The following is a 17,888-nucleotide window of genomic DNA, read 5'->3' on the forward strand; positions in this document are numbered from 1 at the left end:
ATGAGTCGACCGGAGTACGAGGCATCAGCTGACGTTGTGAGTGGGGGCGAAAGATACCGAGACGATCTCCCTTTATTTACCCGCCGGCTTTTTCGAAGTCTTGCGTCTGTTCTAGAACCCTGCTTCGTGCTCCCAATGAACACCTGGCGAATAACTGGCGACCATTCTGTTGTGCACATTTCGCAACTGAACGCCTTGGCCAGGCTTGCCCCGTCGTGCCTCTTTCCTGCATACATCCCGTTCGTTTGAACACCACGTGACGCCTACGTCAGTTTACCTTGCGCGCCTTCGCTGTCTCTCTGTCCAAAGCGTAGAACTGTTGCCTTGTGTTTCTCGTGACACTATGCGGGTTCCAACGGAGGCCGCGCATCCCGCTCCAGTCTTTGAAATCAAGGAGAGAAGCGTGCGGCCGTTGCCGCCCGTTGCCGGAGGAAGAGTTCGAGCACCTATTTTCCTACTGGGTTTTGTGGTTTTGTGCCGTGCAGTTCTACAACGCGCTCGAGGCAAAAAAATATGCCCGAAGTTCGCGCATGCAGGCGATTCAAACGCAACTAACAGACCGCGCTCTTGAACTACTGCTCCTCCCCGCAGCGGCTGAGGTAGGCTCCTCTCTCCTTCCCTGGGGCTGTCTCCAGAACGGGCGTGCTGTACGATACGGGTCGGGTGTCCGTCGTTTCAGCTTTCTGGGGCGTTCGCCATCCCCGCACATACCCCAGTGCCCGTGCTCTGCCACATGTGCCCGCCGCGTTCGCGAGACTTCTCCATATCCAGCCGACGTACCCCATTTTATCAAATTCAAGTGTTTGCTGTCTAGGGCTCCTTCTGCTCCGCGCTTATGTATGCCCATCTGTCGGTGAAAGGCCAGATCACGATGTGTCAGTGCTTCTGCGGAGTACGTCTGTGCATGCCTTCGCACTGTCTCTGTCTACGTTAGATACGCATGTAAGTGCATTCTCATGTCTGTGCTTCAGGTTGCCTGTGAACGTAGATTCGCATAACTACCTACGTACCAGGGGATGTATGTGCCTCTTGACCACATAAATATATATATATATATGCGTTTGGTTGTCGTTTTAGCGTGTGATTGAAGACAGGTGGCGAGCCCTTTTGCCGGTGATCCGGTGTGTTCGTGGCATAGAAATGGCCTAGCTGAGTTGTCTCTGCTGTTTCCTCACTTTGCCGCATGCACAGGGAAATGGGGCGACGCAACCGTCCCTTCTTCTGGACCTCGGATTTGGTAGCGGCATCAGTGGAGCCCGTCTGGCGGAGAAAGGCCACTTTGTCGTGGGGGTGGATATCTCCAAGTGCATGCTCGGTGAGTTGGGCGAAGCTTCCGTCCGAGTGCAAAGCTCGGGCGCTTGTGTGCCTGCTCGGCGGACCGAAGAGTAGAAGACGACCAACGACAATTGCAGTAAATAGAAAGCGCTCATTGGCCTGTATCTGTTCCTGCTGGAAGCCGACTGGGACAGTCTCTCTCCCGGGCGGTCACAAAAGGGTTTGACAGTGGTGAGGATAGGCCTGAGAGGAGACCTGTCTTGCAATGCTCTCGCTCCGTGCAGGCGACTGTGCGCTCCGCCGTCGCCCCTATACCTAGCGTTCTCGTTACTCGTCGCTTTCGGCCTTTCCTCTTGCCCCTGCGTTGCCTTCTGTTCAGATGAGGCAGTCGATGCAGGCAACACTGAGGAGGGCGCCGACGCAATTTTGGCCGATCTCGGAAGCCGTAGGCGAAGCAAAACGGGGAAGAAGAACACCTGTGAAGTGAAGGGAAGCAAAGAGAAAACAAAGTCCGTGTTCCCACCAGTCTCTGTTTCTACCCTGTCTGGCGCCTTCGTGGCGAGCTTCCCTTGCTCCTTCCGCCATTCGTTGACTGCGTTTACCACGGTGTTTTAGAACAGAATATCAAGGGGCAACTGACGGTCGCGCTGGGGAAAGCGGAAATAGAGGAGTCGCAAGAGCAACCAGGGAAGCGGGAACAGAGAAGAAGGATGCAGGGGAGACGAGGCAGGCAGGAAAATCGAGGAGACGATGTCGCAGAAAGAAAAGGGACTCGATTTCAAGTCGCCCGTGCACATTACTCTGGCCATGGCATCGGTGGCGGTGCCTCAAAAAGAAGAAGGAAGCTCTTGTGCCGGTGGCGAGGAATTGTAGGGAGATGCTGGGTAGCTCCTTTACCTGCGGGAAGGTGAGATCTTTGTAGTCTTCCCTGTGCGCCCGAACGCGATCGCACATCAGTCTCTGTGCTGAGTGCCGAATGAATCCCTCTGGCGTTTCCGGGCTGTTCCCTTCTTTCTTCAGCTCTCCGCTTCAGACCAGGCGTTTTTGATGGGGCGATCAGTATCTCTGCTCTTCAGTGGCTCTGCAGCGCCATCCGGAGTCAGAGCCACGTTGCCAGTGAGGAGGCTGCCGCCGGTCCCAGTGACGAAGATGACGAGGACATGGATAGCTGCGAAGAGAACGAAGGAAGCAAGAGACGGCCTTCTTCCCGGAGTCGAGGGGGACCATCGGGTCCTGCCCCAATGAGCGATGACGCGTCTGTGTCGTCTGACGAAGAGATGCCTGCGGAAGAGGATCCGTCTTCTGCAACCTCTTCGTGCACTCTTCTTTCGTCTTCTCAAATCGGCGATGCGAAAGCAAATGCGCCTTACAAGCGTCTACGGTGTCTCTTTCAGTGGTTGTTTGCGAGTTTGAAGACGGGTGGTCGAGCGGTGAGCTGCGGACGAGCGGCGAAGGGGAGAGCGTCGGAGGGAGGCGAGCATGAAGAGAATGTAGTCACGGAACGAGCAGGCTCGGAGACGGGACCAGATACTTCACATGGTCGCGAAACAAGCTTCAGACGCTTGCGTGTTTCGGCATCCACACTTCGTTCCTTGACGGACCAGCCAGGGCGGCTGCCTTGGGCTGGAAGAGCACTTCCGCCAAGGGCAGTAGCCGAGTCGAGAAAACCGATGAGAACACGAACGCTTCGGTGGGCTGTCCACTGCTGTATCCTACAGTCTTCTGTCTGAAAAAGAGGAGTTCCTGGATTGAAAGAAAAGGTGGCAAAGCTCCTCTTGGTCTCCTGTGAAGTTCCCATTCCTCCGTGCGACGGTCTGGTCTGGTGCCTAATCTTCAGGTTCTCCAGTTTTACCCCGATTCACCTCAGCAGGTCGAGATGGTCACCTCAGCGGCACTGAGGAGCGGCTTTGGCGGAGGGGTTGTCGTGGATTATCCCAACTCAACGAAAGCGAAGAAGTGAGGAACTTTGTCTCGATGCCCACGAAAGTCGGTGCAAAAAAAAGGGGTCTGGCTGAGCGGCAGCGACATCAGTGAGGAGACGGTTCGAGCCGTACCGTTCACGCAGAGAATCGTAGGTAATCGTGAGCAGCTTTCAGCGGACCGCCAAGCACATGCATTTAACAGCCTGTCCTTTGGAGCACAAATGGAGTCTCTCTCCGATCTCGAAACACGTGATGTCCGTCTGTTTCTCTCAGGTATTTCCTGGTCTTATGGGTAGGTGGAAGCCGCGTGCCCGGCCAGCAACAACAGCTTCAGGCAGCAGCCTTGGGAACAGATGAACCAAGACAGATCGAAGCTGCGCGGAGAGAGTAAGTCTTGACCTGCTCGTTTCGCCTCCTCTTTTGCCGGGCGGGTTGCCCCTGGTTTCTCAAGAACAGAGCTGGGGGGACAAGATCTGGATCTGAAGGCACAATTTTCTCTGTGTCCGGGCATACCACCCTGTGGCTAAAGCCCCCACTTCACATAAACGTTCTGTGCAGGCTACCCCGTTTCTAGTATCCGGAGATTCCTGGGGCTGTGCATCAACAACCTACTGGGTTGGCTATTTACGGTGGCGCGTGATTGCGGAGTCCCCGCTACTGATTCCTCCTCTTCTTTTCACGGGGAGCGGAAGCTGAGAAAGAACCATGCCCACGTCATGTGCAGGTAACATCAGCCGAAACGTGTGCACTGCGTTGTGCGAATTTGTGGATCGGTACAGGAGACAGAAGCAGCCTCGGCGAGGGAAGAGTAGCAAAGCCACCGTTAGTCGCCGTGAATGGATCGAGAAGAAGAAGGAGCGACAGCGTCTCCAGGTACGTTCCCCTCTGTGAACCAGAGTAGCGTTTTTCTTTGTTGCCGCGTCCAGAGCGTTGACTGACAATTGTCCATTCCGGTGCGGAAAGGGAAAAACCTGATGATCCTTGCCATCAAATGACGCAATGGCCCCAGTAGTTCTTTTCGCGGACCCTTACGCCGAGAAGGAAAGCAGCTGTTTGTTGTGTCTCTCCATTTTGTGTTTTTCTATGCAGGGAAAGAAGGTCCGCCACGAGAGCAAGTACACCGGACGAAAGAGGAAAGACAGGTTCTAAAGGATGTGTATGCCACTCTATTCGGTGCATCTCTGTACCTTGTTTCTGTAACTCGTCTTGCTGCTCCGGCAGGATATCGAGTCATCCACTGACGCGGCGCATCCGGTCCTCACAGCCACTCGCCACCCCCCTTGGCTCTGAGCTCGGCCATTATTACGTTCGTCAAAGTATTTGGAGTTTACTGGAGTGACTGGTGCGCTATTCTTTCGCTGAATGAGTGATCCACTGCGTTTGTTGACGGTAATCGGCTACGGGCTTGACCGACATCAGGCATACGTCTTGAAGCGAAATTCTGCTCAAATCAGGCGGAAGAATATCGCCCTCGAAAACCACTTTCAGCATGCGAACCGGGGCGTTCGCTATACCGTTACTGTCTGTTTCCTTACTTTCCTTCCGATCTACCAGCTGATGGCGTAGGACTGGAGAAAATAGACTTGGAGTAGTACGGCCCGCTGTCATCCCTCTTCTCAGCTGGGAAGGAATGGGAAGCACAGTGCTGAAGTGCATCAGGAAGAAAGGGGGTGCATGCGCATCTGAGAGGGGCAGGGGAGAGGCATTCGAGCATTGTAACGATGGCAGAGAATCCGCAGAACCTATCACAAGGATTCCGTCTTGTAGCTTCCAGTTAAACTACATATTAAAATGAGCGCATGTAAACTAGTCTTAAACACAACGCGTAGTCTATACTCCCCGGCAAAAGCTTATAAATAATCCTGTCTCAGAGATTATCACTCCCAGTACCATCGTACTGATCATACTAGCATCTGAGTAGTAGTTTTCTCTCGCTGTTTTAATACGAGTGATAACAGTGACAACGATACGGAACCAGAAGACGGTTCAGTGCTTACCTTCTTTTGGAAATTGCCTCAACGGATCAGAGCTTACGCCTGTCGTCGGGCCTGGAAACGTCCCATTAACAAACTCAGATTCCCGTCACTTCGCAAACAGTGAGATACTGATGATGCTTTGGAACCGCTGCGGATCGATCGGTCGCGAAGTCAGCCTGAGTCCTGGTGTTTTTCCAGGCCGCTTCACGACACAAAAGGCTGCGCCTCCAAAGGTTTTGGTGGAGTTACCAACCCCTGTTGCGTGTCTGAGTTCCAGTGTTTCCTTCGAAGCAGCCCTGCGGTTTGCAGTTCACTTCATTAGACAATCCGTCGACGTGCCTTGGGCGGGCACGCCTGCGTGACCACACAACCACTGTGGGAGCATCTGGAGATGATAGCAAGCGGTCGAAGCACGGCCTGCTGTTTTTGTGTTGACCCCCTATGCCTGAGCAACGCTAGATAGAGCCCGGCAAAGACGTCTAGACCTCGCGGACAGGTCTCTGCCGCTACCAGCAGCTGGATTCCAACTATGGGGGGAACTGCCGGACCGATTTGCCTTGCATGTTGCCTGAAGAGCATCTGTCCAGCCCTCGAGGCTGCGAACTCTGCATCGGCCGCGCGCCGGCAGAGGCCGGCATGCATCGAGAGATTCCACGAGAGACGTTCGTAGGGAGTCATGACGCCATCCGCACGAGCGCACAGGAACTTCCGATCCGCCGATCCCCTGCCGTGAACACGCGCCAAGCGCGCAGTGGCCGAGTCAACATGCGTCGGTACTGACGCCAGGAAACAGTCTCGTGCCCATATGCCGAGTCGCCCATCCTGTACGAGGCTGTGTCGCAGCCGGTTTTCCTGCCACATTGCTTTTTCCAGGCGACGGAAGTCGAGTGACAGCAGTGGCAAAAAGACCCCACGCGCTTGTCACACGCCTCTATAGCCGTTTCCTCTATCCTCTTTTCAGAAGTACATCGCCCCTCACCTGCTCCGGTCTTGTCTCTGTTGAAAGTTTGGGATCCACGGGTCCGGACTAGCTCATTCTCACAAATGGAAGAGTCCGGAGTCTCCCCCGTCCCTCGGCAGACGACGGACGTGGGGAATGTACGGCTACGGGGCCCGGCGATAAATTCCCGCGAAATCTGTCCAGTTCGCACGGAGTTGGGAGTATGGGATGGGATTTTTGAACCTCCACCTCGAACATGCATTTTGGTTCATTCGTCGGGGAGAAGTTCCTGGAGCGGCAGACCCGCTGCAGGTATAGACAGCTTTTTCTTCGATTAACCGTGCACACCCCCAAAGGCCGGTCGGCAAGATCGGAAACCTCTCAAAATGGCAGCCTCCTGGAGCTTTTTTGTGCCCCGTGCGCGCGCCGGGGCCCAGGCAAAGACGAAGAACAGAGCTTTTCTTCGCAGCCTCGCCCTCCAGTCGGGACGTACTTTTACGAGGCACCGCGCCGTGCTCCAAGAAGGAGGGGCGGTTAGCCACAGCCGACGATTGCCGATCCTCCGCCAAGGACGGGCGAACAAAGTGTTGTGTCTGCTGTTCGTCCCCGCTCTTGTTCCCCCCCCTCTCCCCCCTCAGTGCGCGCCGCGAATTGGATTCCGGTTCGCTTCTCTGTGCCTTGACGCTGTCGCCTGGCGTTTGTGGATTTTGTGGACTATCGGTCGCGATCTGAGTTTTTTGAGTCGGCAGCGGTTTTCCCCTCTTCTTTCCCCGTTTGCAGATTTCCGCTTGCGTCTGGGAAAGTCGGCGTCCTCTTCGCCTCGCGCAGTTTTAGGGGGGACCCACAGCCCCGACTTTCCGGGGGCAACGAACCGCGCGTGGTTCCTCCCGATTTCCCTGCAACGCGACGCGTACGCGCGTGACCTCCTGGTTAGTGAATCGGATTTGTAACCGGATTTCCTTTTCACTTTGTTTTTTGTCGACAGACCCCACTAGAAGCCGCGCGTCCAGCTCGCCTCTCGCGCGTCGGCGCAACCATGAGTCTCAGCAGCCTCGAGGCATACTCCCCCGTGGCTGGGTCTAGGGAAGGAAAAAAAGTGAATTTCTGTTCAAAAAGTGGACCCAGCCATGAGGGGAACGCAGCGACAAGTCCCTCTGCATTCCCGTCTTCAACAATTGCTTCCCCAACGCTCACTGCCGTAGCAGGTTCGGGCGTGAGCTCTGCAGTGGCGACAACGCCTTGCTCGGGACTGGTTTCGGGGGGACTGGACATTTCCCCCGTTTGCGCCACGAGCGCGTTGTCCAACGCTGCGGAGAAACGCACGACGTTCTTCCAGCACGGTGATGGAGAAATTCCGCGGCCTACCTCAGCACCCCCCCATCTGGAGAAATCCTCGTCGACTCTCTTCGCCTTCCCGCCTAGCGGATCGACGCCGAACCGCCTAATCGATATCCGTTGCGATGATCTGTACCAGGAATTCTACAGGTGAGCACTCGCTTCCTGCCTGGAAACAAAACGGCGCTCGCTCCTGGAGGTATGCTTGTCGCCGCGCTGGGCCAGCAAGCAGCCAGACGTTCTGTGTACCCTGGAGTCCACAGGCCTCCGGTCAGGGAGAACCCCAGTTGGCCACGAGCGACTCTCCCAAACGTCTAGACTGTGTCCTCATGCTTGGCAGTTGTGCAGGGGAGTTGCTGGGCCTTCGTCTTGGAGAGGAACCAGTATGTACTTCGATGTTTCCATCTGCTGCCTGGAGGCCTTCGCGTGATGGACGCACGCCGACAAAGGCTCGTCGACGTTACAGATAAAACCCAGTTTCTCACGCTGCGGGGGTTGGGCGACGTAACTGGCGCGAATGCACTTCTTCGGAGCGAGTCTTGCCAGCGGTCTGTGTCTGAAACCCCATGACACGAGTCTGAAGGAGGAGACTCCCCCTGTTTCTCGTTTTCGCCAGTGCGCGTGGCGCACTTCCATAAAACCCGCCCTCTGGCTTGGTGAAGTTTGTAAGTGCCATGGCGTCCCTGTTCGAATCCTTTTCGCGGCGCAACTGCTCGCACCGTTTCTGTGGACCGGTTTTCGTTCAGGAACTTGTCCCAGACAAACCCGAAGCTCCCAAAGCCTTTGGAAGAGGACCAGTCTTTCCTGGACCTCGCTTCGCAGAAGAAAGACCGCCGTCGAAGTACTCACGCGGCTGGCTACTACAACGGCAGCAACCGGGATGTCAGAGGAGGCGGTTCGAGCAACGCTGCGAACGAGACACTCTCTTGTCCTTCATTGCCCTCATCCTTCTCCTCCACGTCTTGGGGCAACGTGGGGCCAGGATCGCCCCAGGATGAGGACGAGGGGACAGCGGCATCGAGACACCTGCCGTCGGCTGCCGCAATGAACGCGGCTGCACTCGCTCTGGTTGACGAATTACAGAATCGGCAAGACGCTGCGAATCTGGTCTCCACCCGAGCCTTGAGCCTCGCTGTGTTGGCTGCAACAGGGGGAGTGCCCGGGGCGTCGGCGGCTGTGGATCCGTCCAGAGGCGGAGGCGGGAAGGCTGCTGAGGAGACCGATCCAGCGCCGGCGAGCCTGTCAGCAGCTGCAGCCGCCGCCCTCCTCCAGGACGCGCACGCCGCCTGGAAAGAAGCTGGAGCGAATGCGGCTCTGCTCCCCGTGGTGCAAAAATGTGAGCCAAACATCTCTTTATGCGGCACTCGTCCGGGCTCTCTACGGGAAGGAGTTAGAGTAGCCACGTGCACTCTTTTGAGTGCGGCAAGTGCGGCAAGCTTGCCCAGAGACGCCGACCCTTTACCTGTAACACTGTAAAAGGTCTCCACTTGTACGCAGGCGGGAGTCCACGCGGACACGTGTTCGCATCGGTCAGAGCTCCAGCCCCTCTCTGGGGAAAGACACTGTGCATCTTGTTTTTTGCGTAGCAGCGGCTAAGTAGTGACGGGGAAAAACAGAGAAGAGAAAGGATAGCGGGGGAGCCTATGTATGGTTTGCATGAGGTGTTCGCTGCTTAGGTTTGGGATGGGAAACGACGACGTGGAGCGTCGTTGTGTTTGAACGTTTAAATTGCCTACTCCCGTCTCCGCGGTGTCTTCGAGACGGTGTTTTCACGTCCGCTCTCTGCTGCCTGTTTGTTCAGGGACTGAGGCGATTCTGAACCGGTGCCCGGATGCACAGATTTGCGGGCCAAGTCCTACGAGCACAGCCGTTGGGGTTTCAGGTAGCAACACAACGTCGAGCAGCCACCATTACCAGCGGCGGAGCTCTCTAACGGCGGCAAGTCTGTGTTCTGACGGACCTCCAGGGGACAGCTCAGTTGGGTCTTCCAGTCTCCGTTCTTCCCAGCGAAATCGGTCGCCCCCCCGTGCGTCCTCCAGCTCTCCGAACTCGATGGTGTTTCCGTTTCCCATTTCTGCCAGCATTTCCCCGTCTTCTCGAGGGCGCACAGGAGACAACGCGAGCATGGACTCGAGGAGCTGTCATCTGGAGGTCGATGACAACGGCTCCGGCAGAAGAAGTCGAAGTGCCTCCCACGACCGTTCTTCTCGAAACCGGCCGAATGGCCTTGCTTCCTCTGAGGAAGAAGGTTTCCGCCACCCGATGCAGGCGAGCGTGGCAGCACCGGAAATGCCGCTCTCCTCCTTGGACGACGTTCCCCCTCTTGCGCATCACCATGCTTCCTCGGCGTCGCCTGCACTGGTTATGGCTGCAGGCCTTCCTGCCTTCCTCACGTCGCACGGGGTCTCCCCGGCGGCAGAGAGCTTGACGGCTTCGGGCGGGCAGTCTGTGGCCGCCCTGGATGGCCCCGAGCAGGTTCGCGCGGCTGTAACTGCGACTCAGCAACAGCACTTTCTCCAAGCTGTGTCGGCGCTTCGAGGCTCTCTGGCTTCCGCCCCGCCAGCTGGGTTTCTCGCAGATGCAGACCCAGTCGTCCTTGCGGCTGCAGGAGCGGGCGGCCTTTCGGGAGTCTTGCACCCGGCTCTGTCTGTGGGGGGGCCTCTGGGAACCAACCCGGCGGCAGCGGTGGCGCTGCTTTCTGCGATGGCAGGAGCGGCGGGTGCGTCGTCGCCGGATGCGCCGTTGGGGCTGCAGCATCTTTCCAGTCCGACGGTGGGGCCTCTGGGGCTCGACTCGGGACTGGCGCATGCAGGGAACAGCGGCGCCGCTGGAGGCGGAGCGAGCGTAGGCGGCGGGGATGCAAATGCAGCGGCGATGATGCATGCACTCAACCTAGCGGTTCTCGGACAGGCGTTCCACCATCGCACGAGGGAAGCGCTAGGCGAAAACAACAGTGAACGCACAGGACCGCGAGCCTTGCCCGTTCAGACACCGGGGGCCGTTGCAGCAGCGGCGGCGCAGGAGGCCGCGGGAAACGCTCAACTGTTGTCTTCCGTGCTGTACCCACTCTTGAATGCGCAGTCAACGGCGTCACTGGGGTTGTTGGGAGGTGCGCCAGGCCAGGTTTCTTCTCATGCCGCTCCTCCAGGCATGGTCCTGGGTGCGGCCAGAGACCCGCGTGGAAGCTTGCCGTGTATGGTCGGCGGGGCGCCTTCGCTCGGAGGGCATGACATGTTCTCTGGGGGGTAAGTGCAAGAAATCCAGGCGGGGACCTCGGGAATGTATCGACACTGGGGACGGGAGTGTTTCTGGTCATTTCGTAAAGTTGTTCTGTTGAGGGAAGGAGCGACAAGAGGTGCACGCGCACACGGCTTGACCCCACCGAAGGGGATCATTTGCAACGGACGCGTGGAGGAGGGGCGTTCGTGGGACACGGAACGAGACGGAATGGCCATGCGGTGAATCCTACCGTTCTGGGTCTTCGCCGCTGCCACGCACGTGTTTCTCTTGGAAGCCCCCGGCCGTGTGACGCCCGTAACATGTGAACAACTTGTAGTATGTAGAGCAGGTTCGTGGCGCGCGGCGTTACACGGGGGCGGCCTTGACAGAATGCACGAATCGTAACAAAGGTCTCGGGGTATGTTCTCACGAGGGGATACGCTTTAATGCCGGCCATGCGACCAAGAGCTAACGAGGCCTGGTGACCCACCAGGTAGATCCTGCATTGTGTTGCTGGGTGAGAATCCGGCGTTTTCTCCTGATCCATGTGGTCATACCTTTCCCTTCGTTTGCCTGTTGTTTCTTCAGCCTGCAGCATCAACGAGGCCCACTAGGAGTGGGTGGTCAAACGCTTCCTCCTGCTGCCGCTGCCTTGCTTGCAACTGCGACGAGGCTCTCCCAAGGGGGACCTCCTGGCCTCGGACTTTCTCCCGGAGTTGCGCCGCTCACAGTACCTCAAGGCGTTGATATTCACGCGAATTTCCTTCATCAGCAGCGCGTGGCTGCAGCGGCTGCGGCGCACCAGACGGCCGCGGGCGCCGGCGTGCATGCAGCTGGATGGGGTGGAGTCGGCGGCGCGTCCAGCGGCCCGAACCCTGCGGATGCGAATGCGAGTCCACGCCCGATGTGCCTGTTGCCGACGCAAGGCCTGGAAGCTCTTGGTACAGACGGTAAGCGGCGGGGTGGATTTCTTAGAAAGACGGCGAATTCTGCGGAGCGGCGTGCTGTGTGATTTTTCATCGAGGCGCGCCTGACTGCGGCGACGACGAGCGTTTGGCGGCGTTTCCCTCCGATTTATGGTTCGTGAAAACTGCACACTGCATTTGGTGACGGGGGCGCGCATTTTCCTTTCGCCGTTTCTTTCCCGTGGCCATTTCTCTCCCGTCGCCAATCTCGCGAGGTCGAGAAAGTATCCAAGTGTGGCGTGCGCACTGTCCGTTCCTGTGCTCAGCGCACTTCCGGGCAGCGCAGGCGGGTCTCGCTTTCGCTAATTACTACCAGGCGGCCGCGAGGGACTCGAAGCAGACGGGGCCGTCCGGCGTTCTTCAGGGAGCTGAGGCAAAAGGCAACGGGCGCAGTCGACCGGTCCGGCTGGACCCCCGCGGGAAACAAGGCGCCCAGACGCAGCAGCGTTTCGTGGGTGGACTCGGAGACGGTCTAGATGCACGCTCCGCTGCGGTGCCCAACGCAGCCGCTGTCAGTGTCAAAGACGGTGGAGCGGGAGGGAGGAAGGGAGACGCAAAAGAAGACGGGGTTGGCGGTAGAGGACTGGCGGCTGCCGAGGGCGTGCCGACAGGGACGGGATGTGGGAACGGACCAGGATCGCTACTTACAGTCGCCGCTGCAGAGGATCTTGTGTTTGGCAATAAATACAAAGGCAACATCGAAATGATCGCTCGCGACCAAATCGGCTGCCGCATGCTGCAGCGAAAACTCTCGGACGCAAATCCGGAAGAGGTGGAAGCCATCCGTTTAGAGGTTCTCGAGTGCGTCGTCGTGCTCCTCGTAGACCCGTTTGGAAACTACCTCGTACAGAAAGTGGTGGAGCAGTGTGAGGAGCCGCAACTGCTGCAGCTGGTCAGGAAGATCCGCCCTCGCCTCGTCGATATCTGCCTGAGCCCTCACGGGACTCGAGCTGTTCAGAAGCTGATTGAAGTCTGCGCGGGCCTGGTAAGCGAAAAAGGATGGACAGGACGTGGCCAGTTTTCGTCGTCCCTCTCATCTCACGCGGCGGGCGACGACAAAAAGAAGCCGTGTTTGTGTGGATGGTTTTCTGTTTCGGTGCAGTCCGTCGTTGAAAGAACAGAGAGAGGCTGGTTCCCAGGCGAACGCGTGTGTGCATCCGGAGATACTGTTTGGAATCTTTTTTTCAGTTATACCTTTCAGTGTCCGGGGTAGTTGTGTCTCGTTTCCGTCCGGCACCTGTGGAAGCCCGTGGTGCGCTAAGGGCATCGGGTAGGGGAAAGCGGACACTTTCAGGAACGTCGCTCCCCCGTGGGCTGGGAGGCAAGTTACCGGAAGCATTCAGAGGGTCCTTTGGAGACGATGCAACGATACAGTTTGCCTCGTGGCAGCCAGTTCGACAGATTGCTTATTGCGGGCCTTGCTTTTTTCCTTTCAGCCGATAAACAGTACGGCGACGAATGAACTGTTGGCGGCCTTGCGGCCGTCCATCGTTCTTCTCGCCAAGGACGTGAACGCAAATCATGTGGTTCAGAAGATCCTTTCTTCGTTCCCAGCTGCGCGCTGCGAGTTTGTTTTTGCTCAAGTCAAGAAGCACTGCGTGGAAATCTCGACAGAGCGCCACGGCTGTTGCGTCATGCAGAGGTGTATTGACGCGGCGCCTCCACGGGCAAAGGTACGCGAGGGTTCAGTCATATGAGTCGTGAAAACGGCGAGTGCCCGGAGCGTTCTTTCACTTCGTCTGCCTGTCCCGCCCAGAGGGACCGAAATGCTTTTTCATTGGAACCGTCTTCAAGAGGAGGGATCGTGTAGGCAGGCGACCAGGATCTGAATATATATGGGACGGTTCCTCCTGTTGCTCTGTTCTCCCGAACCATGCGCTTATGTGTTGCCGTTTGTGAGGATGGGCTGCGCCGTTCGCCTTTGAAGCTGAGATCTAGCGGCGTGCATCAGTAAGGATGACGCATCCTTTTCGAGGTTATGAATATCCTTGTGTTTGTTTTTCACCAGCGGTTTCCACCTGCCGCCTCTGTCGCACACCTGAACTTGATGTCTGCGTTTGCGTTGCGCTTTCTGCAGAGTGAGATTCTTCAGGAAATCGCGGCGAATGCACTGGAGCTCATGCAGGACGCGTTCGGCAATTACGTCGTGCAATACGTGCTGGATCTCCAAATAGATGTGAGCGCCACAGTTTCGTCGAGATCAATGCTGAGACCAGAGGAAACTACGTGTCAGGCTTGAGCTTAGGCTGCAACTCTGGACGTCACAAGGCTCGAGGGTGAAGGGCGCGGTGTTCGGGGTGCGACGAGCGGTGGCAAAGCGTCTGCCTCCGCGGTTGACTACGGCTCCACAGAATACAGAGGCAATGGAAGTGGGTAACGAATTGGACCGTCTTGGTTCCACTCGCCCGACCGGTGTGATGCATGGTTCTCTGGGGCTGTGGTGACGTGCGTTCTGCAGGGATTCAACGGCGCGGTGACGGGGGCACTGCGGGGCCACATTCGTGAACTTTCCATGCAGAAGTTCTCTTCAAACGTCGTTGAAAAGGTAGCGTTTCTTGACCTAACGATCCGTAGATCTTTTTCGGCAAACACGTTTGCTGACGGCGCGGAGATCGAGTCCTGCGGCACTCTGTGGTTCAGCGGACAGCAGAGCACACAGGTGCAAATCCTTTCGCGTCTTCTAGCGCTTCAGCAGCCTTTGGATTTCTCGTTTATTCACGCTCGGTCAGTGCGAGACGAATTCGCCTGGTAGCACACTACAGTAGTCACACAGGCGACTTTGTTTTCCCACTCTGCTTCGAAGACACTTCTTCATGAGGCTCAAGTGGCTGTCTCCAATGTGTTTTCTCTTCAGTGTTTGATGCTGGGCACTCCAGAGCAACGCAGCCTGATTGTCGACGAATTGCTGGCCGACGGCGAGGGTCTCAAGGACATGCTCCTCGACTCGTACGCGAACTATGGTAAGGCACAGCAGTCCGGGAATCATCCAGACGACCGTCTAGTGCCCTCCGTTGTACAGAAGTAACGGTTCGTGGGGTGGACAGACTGGGAGTACGGCGGCACACAATCCGCTCTTCTCGGCCAGCCTTAGGGCTCGTTGTCGTGTCCTGTGCATGATTGACGGTCTCGGCAAGCGCGTCGTGGCATGAGGATCTCTTGTGATCTGAGTCCTTTTCTGCTCCACGCTCGAACAGGCACGCAGGACATGATGCGGCTCCGAGGAACTGTCGAATGCGTCTGCCGCGCGCAGCATTTGTGTTCAGATTGCTACTGCGTCGCTGAGAGGTACCAGGGTGTGGCATTGAATCTGCGTCGTTTTGTGGATGTTGCCGATTCGTGTGTTTCGCAGTTATTCAGCGAGCCCTCACGGTGTCCTCTCCAGCGGCTCAGCAGCAACTTCTGCTGGTTATTCAGCCTTGCCTCTCTCAGCTGCGCCAGACCCAGCCCGGGAGTCGCGTGGCTCACAAACTGGTGAAGAAATTCCCCAGCATCTTGGCCCCCGCGTCAGCGACGTGCGTAGGGGGGGGCGAGGGTATCTCGGGTTTTAGTGACGATGCATCGAAGAAGTCACTTCGGGGGCAAGCGAAGGCAATCCCTCAGGTGAAGGGGACGGATGGGGCCAACGATGTCGGGCCGCGTCCCGCTCCCCGCCCGAAGAAGAAGGAGAAGCCCGATAAAAGTTGCGAGCGGAAAGGGCCGGCCCCAGCGGTGGGGAAACCAAGGCGACAGCGCGAGGTGGAGACAAGCCAGTACAACGGCCGATCGGTGAATGGTGACCACGACGCGACAGATGTCGTGGAGAAACGAGAGGCGTCGGAAGAGTCCAAGGAGTTGCTGTCGAGTGATAGCTGCGTCGAGGCGAACTGCTAGAAAGGTCTCAGCGAAGGCGTCCCCGTCTGGCCAAGCCCATGTGTCCAGAGCTGTCAGAGGGGAACTCTAGAAGGGAAGAGCGATATGCGGCGGGAGGGTTGAACGACGGAGACCTTTCGCGATAGAAAGCCGCCAGTCCGGCAGTGACTGCTGTCGAGGGGATGTAGTGACGCGTTTTTTTGCAGGGGGTGCGCTATGTAGAGCACCGTGCTCATGGATCAACCAAAGGACAGAAATCGGCGGGGGGGGGGGTGTACATGAGAGAAACCGACGTCCATTGGACATCAAGCTAGCTTGCATTTGCCAGATTTGATTCCCATTTGAGACTGAGAAGCGAGTGCTGGTGATGTTATTTCAGATATCATCATCCAAGTGCAACGGACCAAAACTCGTGCAAAATACGTAGTGACGGCTTGCGTCCATTGCGGAGGCAGCAGGCGCTCCCTGATTGGGTGTTGTTTCGGCATATTTGATTCATGTTTCTGTGTGGGGAGCAGTGTGATGTAGTTTGAAATACAACAGCTGTGCTGTGTTGCTGGTGATGTCATACTCCGGTGCCCCTGGCGGCTGATTGTACAGTATGGAGACCTCATCCATGGAACACAACGTGCATGGTACAGAGGGACTGTCATGTATTGGCTTTCATGGTAGAGTTCGGGAACAAGGCCCGGCCGCTGCGGCGTCGTACCGTTTCTTGAAAAGCAAAAGGAGTAATATGGCTCGCCGCATGCGGGGCAATGTTACACACAGCAAGGATATATGTGGGCGATGCGTGTGTTTTTCGACTGCGAAGGGAGCCTCTTCTGTCTGTACGTCGTTCCTATGGGAGAGAAGCACTGTGATGAGCCTGCTGGCATTTCTTGACTGCATGCCTACTTCAGCAAACAACGCGGGGCGTGAGTACACTGCTTTTACTGTTGTTAATTTTGCCTTCAACATAGTTTCAGCTGGGCCATGCGTTCAAAGCACTTTTTGAGTTCGGGGCAGAATGGAGTGAGTGATGCGTCAGGTGTGCGTGTTTTGTTCGTGCGAGCCTAGTCTCCTGTGAATAGTTCACAGGGGCCGACGGGCAATCCGGTGTTAGTTTTACGCTTTCCGAAAGACGGGGAGAGAATAGGCAGGAAGCAGCTCGTCGTTTCATAGTGGCGTCGTCACTCCGAGAGTCTGTTTCTTGTCAGTGGACGAGGTGTTTGCCACTCACAGTGCTTTGAAGGAGGCTTTCTGGGGAAAAAATCGTGTTAAGCCACCTGGCGATTGCGAAGGGGCGACTCGCCAGGCCGTTGCTTCTGGGTTGTCGAGTTCGCTGTGTGGTGCTGTAGGTTTGGGGCCTCTTTCGGCCCTTCCCGTTATGATTGGATACTGTTACTTTGTATTTGGATGATCTCTCTTGCGTTTGTCTTGATCCTAGAAGAGAGTTTCTGCCGTGAGACAGGGGCGTGTGCTGTGTCTGTGAAAAAGCTACGCCAACTTGCCTTGAGTCGGCTGTGCGGTCTATAGGTGGACCGCGACTGCGCTTGGCTCACCGAGTGCTATTCGGCTGTTGTTCTGCGATCCGATGGAATAGTAATCTCGATTCTTCACGCGTCCTTGAAATGTAACAGACAGGTTCACACAGTTACGATGTGCTTCTACTTTCCGTCAGCGCACTTTCGATGATATACCGTTCATGTTTATGTCTGTGTGCCCCGCTGTGTCGACTCGTGGTTGTAGTCACGACGAAATAGAAGAGTTGCACGACGACTGCGTATCTGTGAATCCCGCCAGTGGGGTCGATTTGCACACCCGAAGTCTTGCGATTCCTCTTTTTAGCCAGGATTTGCCTCAGTGTCTGGGTCTATGCTCGGCCATACAGTACAGTGAGATCCATTTGTTATGTAGTAGACACCTGGCGACTGGTTCGAGCTCAGGGGCGGCGCGGATGTAGGCTGAGAGTCTTGCTGGATGGGTCTTCTTTACTTCGCTTTTGTGTGAATCGATGCGGCACTGTGTATGGATGTGGACCGGTTCATCGTCCGTCTTGGTCTTACGAAATGCTAATGGAAGGTTTTTCTTTTATAATCGTGCAGGGGCGAAGCGTGTTGCGGTGTGGTGTGCTATCTCGTGCCTGCGCCATCGCTTTCTTCACTCCCCCGCCAACCACCAAGCGGACCCACTTGACGAAGCGTGATTGTTCCTGAGTGCGTACTGAGCTCGTCTCAGTTGTGGACAGGGGGCTGTGCAGTGCCTTGAAAGGGTTAGCATTTTTCTGGTCGCGAGATGCATGCCCAAAAAGAAGAACCGTTCCTACTTTTCTCCAACAACACGTTTAGCGTTAACAAGAAGTTATATTCGGGAAAGCGTGGTCGCGCGATTCCGTCTTTCAGCGGCTGCAATCGAAACATATGTA

At 56.6% G+C, this 17,888-nt stretch overlaps 2 protein-coding genes across 2 annotated transcripts; both read left to right on the forward strand.

Moving 5' to 3' along the window:
- Positions 1 to 4,088, forward strand: NCLIV_026450 (conserved hypothetical protein; the record flags this gene model as incomplete). Its single annotated transcript, XM_003882839.1, has 8 exons — positions 1 to 36; positions 486 to 599; positions 1,192 to 1,315; positions 1,655 to 1,720; positions 2,296 to 2,705; positions 3,113 to 3,231; positions 3,471 to 3,584; positions 3,977 to 4,088. 8 exons carry the CDS (start codon positions 1 to 3, stop codon positions 4,086 to 4,088), a joined length of 1,095 nt encoding a protein of 364 aa, XP_003882888.1.
- Positions 4,089 to 7,149: 3,061 nt separating this feature from the next.
- On the forward strand, positions 7,150 to 15,502 carry NCLIV_026460 (hypothetical protein; the record flags this gene model as incomplete). Its single annotated transcript, XM_003882840.1, has 10 exons — positions 7,150 to 7,598; positions 8,195 to 8,784; positions 9,250 to 10,693; positions 11,256 to 11,617; positions 11,899 to 12,617; positions 13,069 to 13,305; positions 13,710 to 13,808; positions 14,091 to 14,177; positions 14,487 to 14,592; positions 14,982 to 15,502. 10 exons carry the CDS (start codon positions 7,150 to 7,152, stop codon positions 15,500 to 15,502), a joined length of 4,614 nt encoding a protein of 1,537 aa, XP_003882889.1.
- Positions 15,503 to 17,888: the final 2,386 nt, after the last annotated feature.

This window comes from Neospora caninum, chromosome VIIb, assembly GCF_000208865.1.
Source record: "Neospora caninum Liverpool complete genome, chromosome VIIb".
Classification (NCBI taxonomy): domain Eukaryota; phylum Apicomplexa; class Conoidasida; order Eucoccidiorida; family Sarcocystidae; genus Neospora; species Neospora caninum.